The sequence below is a fragment of the Festucalex cinctus genome, chromosome 10, assembly GCF_051991245.1.
Source record: "Festucalex cinctus isolate MCC-2025b chromosome 10, RoL_Fcin_1.0, whole genome shotgun sequence".
NCBI lineage: Eukaryota > Metazoa > Chordata > Actinopteri > Syngnathiformes > Syngnathidae > Festucalex > Festucalex cinctus.
The window spans coordinates 14,432,336-14,436,896 of NC_135420.1; the positions used below are offsets into that span (position 1 = coordinate 14,432,336).

Sequence of the window (4,561 nt, forward strand, 5' to 3'; positions counted from 1 at the left end):
TAGCTGCCCTAGTTACAGCCTGATTTAAAATATGTGTGCAATCTGTTCTGCTTTTGAAAACGACCCACGCTGGCATAATAACTTAATGTTATATTTTTAAAAATATAAGGGTAAAGATATAAAAATGATGGAGACAGAAAAATCTAATTATCTGAAACACGGGCTTTTTCACAAAGGCTCTGACATAGGTCAGTCACCTTTTCAGTATCAGAATCAGCATCATGTTAAGTTGTATGTGCATTTAACAAATACATAATGTTAAGTATATAGATAATACACAAAATTGTGTAGGCTATTTATTAAATAACTGATCCCACTTACCACCTCATCAAACTTTTGACTATGGCACTACAATGAAATATGCTAATTCCACTAATACCTGATGGCCAAGTTAGTAAATGTAAAATGCCATGAGCTAAAAAAAATAATTTAAATAAATAATGAAAACTGATGATGAATGAAAATAATGGAATAAAAAAAGAAGAAGCCATTAAACACTTTAAAAATTCATTAACTATACAGTACTGTATGAAGTAACGAAATTATCAAATATATAATATAATTCACTTCATTACATAATTATTTTACATTTTGACTATTTAATTTTGACTCAACACCCCTCTATAGAGGGATCAGTCATCAATCATAAAAAGTGATGAAAGTCTTCATGGGTTGGCACTACATTCTGATCTACTTGATAGAACATGTTTTCTTAGCAATGGATGGTTTAGAAGGGAATTAATATCTTGACATGTACAGTCCTAGCATCAGTCCTTATAATAAGTGAATGTGTTATACAACAAATCCAAAATTGTGAACAGTTTTTATTCAAATATGTAATGGGCAATCCATAAGTCTAATAAATACATACAATACAATGTTTTTTCAAAACATAGTGGGGAAAAAAAGGCAACAAGATTCAGCCCCGACAGGAAGATGAGCTGTTCAGAAAAAAAAATGTAATTGTTGATACTGTATCTTGGAGGCCAATATTAATTCCAGTCTTCAGATAAAATACTGTAACTCAAATAAATTTAACCCAAAATTCGGAATGCACAAGTTAGTAGTTTTACTCAACTGGTAATAAATTTGTGCACGATAAGTGATTGTACTCCGTGTAGTGCAAGACAATATTAAATGTCATGATAAGGCAAGTCTGTATTGTGAGTTCTGTCAGGCTCAGCACTGAGAACCTTGGAGCACCAGAAACTGAAATCCGTGACAACCTGAAGGGTCTTGACCTGAACATTATCCACAGTGTTGGCCTCTTGGTCACATGACATCAGGCATCTGCTCCAACTGATTCTTCGTTAGGCTCAGCAGACATGGAATTTATTTTCAAATGGATGCTCTCCTCTACACTTCTAGAGTTACCTAGAAAAGAAAAACACATTTTCTGTGATATTACCCAATGTGATACCCTTGTTTTCCTGTCATTGTGCTTCACCTATTTTGACACTTGTTTGCCTATCATTTGCAGTCTGGACGCAGAGGGTGAACAATACATTTCATGCTCTGGAGTGATTCGACTGTTGGAAAGGTCATATTGGTGCCTTGACATAAGAATATCATTTGTTCTGTGAACATGCCTCTTAACTCAAGACATTTGTATCTCAAATCATCTTATTAAAATCTTATTATTATTATTATTATTATTATTATTATTATTATTATTAATATTATTACATAATGCACCATGTAAAAACAGTAAAAATGTAACAGAATGTAAATAAACACTGCACATAATGATTAAGTCATTGTGGCTCCTTCTGGGGTGCATTTGGATCAAGAAGCTAACAAACTCCCCACCCACAATCAGGAAATCAAAGCACCTCAGAGTTGTATATATAAAAAAAAAAAAAGAAAAGAAAAAAAAAAGCACATTATATAAGTCTCTTCGATCTTCACAGGAAGACGAACATGTTGTCTAAACTGGGTTTTTTGTTGTCTGCCCTTCACCCGTGGCGTTTAAGTAGGAATAAATTTAGAAGTGAAAGTGTTGTCGCGATCGAATGGATTGAGGTTGCGAAACAGATGGTGTGAGTGGGAGTGTTCATGTCGGTCAATCCTGTCATTGACACAATGTTGTTGCTAACCTCTTCGATTGCTGGCCATCGGACTGTTGGCTTCACCTCTGGCTCCTCCTCTAATAAGCATGAACAAATACTGGAATGGCCACAAAAGCGGGTTCCCTCTATCCTGGGGAATATCTGGAAAGCAATAATGAGCATTTAACAACTTGGCAACTTGTTCTAAATGCTTTGAAAGCTCCTTTTGTTCTTGGACTTTTTTCAAAGAGACGCAGTGGTCTTGTGAATGTCATGCTTTGACCTACTTATGTCTGCCTGGTGTACCTAGCACTCATTAGTGAATTTATGGCTGATGGCCCTCTAATCAACATAATAGCCTTCAACAAGGAGTTATCGTAAGCAAAAATGTGTATCATCTTGTAGGGCGGTCAAAGCTACATGCTGTGCTTCAGGTTAAAGACCCCAAAGTTTAAAACAAACATGGTGGGTTCAATACAGAGAGTAGAAACAAAGTTTGTACATGCCCACATTTCACAATCTGGCTTGGTTACTACCTAAATTGCAAAAGCAGACAGACATATTGTGGCTCCAAAATAAATGTTACATAATGGTAAAAGTGTAGCATAGTGAGAATTTGGTTTAGCAATTAGCACTGTTCACAACAGTGTTAAAAAGCAAACAAACAAAAAATACATACAGTGTATGATTTGGCAACCTCTGTTATAAATTAGTGAGTTTATTACCCAAGTTTTTAAGTTGTGCATGATGTATTTGAATTGAGTCTTACACACGACCAGGCCAAGTTGAGGCCTGGCAGCCAAATGCAGTAGACTATTCATTTAATGTGATCCACTAAAACCAAGAAACCAGTTGACTCTACGTCAATCCGTGTTTAATGCTTTTTATTGTAATTAAAGAAAATTGTAATTGGTTCACAGTCACACACCTGCTGTTTGAGCACAAGCTATGACTCTACAGACGTTCTTCTTGATGTCGAGCACGCTGCTCGGTGTATCAGGGACGAACGAGCCCACCCAGACAGTGTCCGCCGGATGTTGCGGGAACACCTTGCGGATGAGCGTCTCCAAGCGATGTAGGCATCGGCGGCTCTCGTCGCTCTCCCCCGAGCTGATGCGCACTAATCCGATCAACGCCGGCAAGGCGCCGCTGGCTCCTTTGGTGCGTGCCTTGATGTCCTTGAGGACTTTCTTCACGCACACCTCGCTTCTGATGAAAGTGTGCCTGAAGAGGAGCATGATGGCGGGGTAGTCGATGGTCCTCCGACGGCTGGAGCAACTCGCCTGCCTCATAACAGTCGTCGGAGCGCTACACCGGCAGGCACCAGAGTCCAACTCGTCGGGCGGCCCCTGGGGAAGCTTGTCGTGGCACTGATCGCCCGCAGCGAGGGTAGAAAAGGGCGGTCGGTTGCCGAACAAATCGTCGATGAACTGGCGCACCACGTCGGCGTCGCTCTCGTTCGCGTCATTTCTTTCTCGCACATCGGTCACCAAATAGATCCTCTCTCTGCCTCCAATTGAGGCGAGCGTCTTCTCAAAGTCGCTCTCCTGCGACATGGCTGCCTGCGTGCTATTGTGTAGGGCGACTGGTCAAACCAGACTGGAAGATCAAGCAGTGAGTGCCACCTCCGTGCCATGCGGACAGCGCTGACACGTTCGCACGGTTGTCAGGGGCACGCACGGTGGGCGCGGCTAAGGAGCGGAACCCGGAAGCTCAACGTCTATTTCTATTGGTTAATTCTCTGGGTAGGCTGTTCTATTGTTTGTTTGATTGTATTCTTTATGTGCAATTTGAAAATGATTGAAATGGGATTGTATCTATTTTGTCTGTATTTGGGAAAATGAATGAATGAATGAATGAATGAACAAACAAACAAACAAACCTTCTCATAGACATAAACTAACCCTTGAGCGTTAAAGCGTACTGTGATATTGTCGCCATATTGTATGTGACGATGTGTAGCGTTGAAAGTCGCTAGACACGTACGTTGTCAAAGCCAAGTCTCATGGGATTAAGAAAGAATAAAGCAACGTTTGAATATACTTCCCGATAATAACAATGTTTCGAAAAATAATTTGACATCTTTGTGACTATTATTTACCTGTCAAAGTGGTCGCCATTAATTATCAATTTCTTATTTCTTTTTTTAAAGTGTGAAACCGATATCAGAAAAGGTTACTTTAAAACACTGAATATAAAAATTATTACCGGTAATCATAATCATTGACTTTAAAATCAATACAAAAACTACTACCACAGCCAAATGAAAAAATACAGGATATTTACACATTTCATGATGTAATTTTTGCAGCCACAGAATGAATATATCCTTTTATTGTTGTCACAAGTAGTGTAACAAATTGGTATAATTTGGCACCATAAACACTTGTGAAAACAGAAAAATACATGCGTTGGTTTGATGCTTAAACAGATCGAACAGGTCTAAACATAAGGAGTTTTTTTTTTGTGACACTTCTCTGCCACTTTCAATATGGTGGAAACACTGCATTAAT

The 4,561-nt window shown here is 38.9% G+C and overlaps 1 protein-coding gene across 1 annotated transcript; it reads right to left on the bottom strand.

Moving 5' to 3' along the window:
- Positions 1 to 806: 806 nt before the first annotated feature.
- LOC144027615 (uncharacterized protein C2orf72 homolog) lies at positions 807 to 3,898 on the bottom strand. The gene is made up of 3 exons (XM_077535295.1): positions 2,977 to 3,898; positions 2,097 to 2,210; positions 807 to 1,374 (listed from the first exon to the last, which is right to left on the bottom strand). Exons 1-3 carry the CDS (start codon positions 3,602 to 3,604, stop codon positions 1,283 to 1,285), a joined length of 834 nt encoding a protein of 277 aa, XP_077391421.1. The 5' UTR covers positions 3,605 to 3,898; the 3' UTR covers positions 807 to 1,282.
- Positions 3,899 to 4,561: the final 663 nt, after the last annotated feature.

What these genes read in the sequence shown, in the direction of transcription:
- LOC144027615 (XM_077535295.1), bottom strand. Translation starts at nt 3,604, where the DNA reads ATGTCGCAGGAGAGCGACTTTGAGAAGACGCTCGCCTCAATTGGAGGC. An exon ending in AGCTTGTGCTCAAACAGCAG is followed by an intron (nt 2,211 to 2,976) that starts GTGTGTGACTGT and finishes ATTGCTTTCCAG; the next exon opens with ATATTCCCCAGGATAGAGGG. An exon ending in GATGGCCAGCAATCGAAGAG is followed by an intron (nt 1,375 to 2,096) that starts GTTAGCAACAAC and finishes TTTCTTTTCTAG; the next exon opens with GTAACTCTAGAAGTGTAGAG.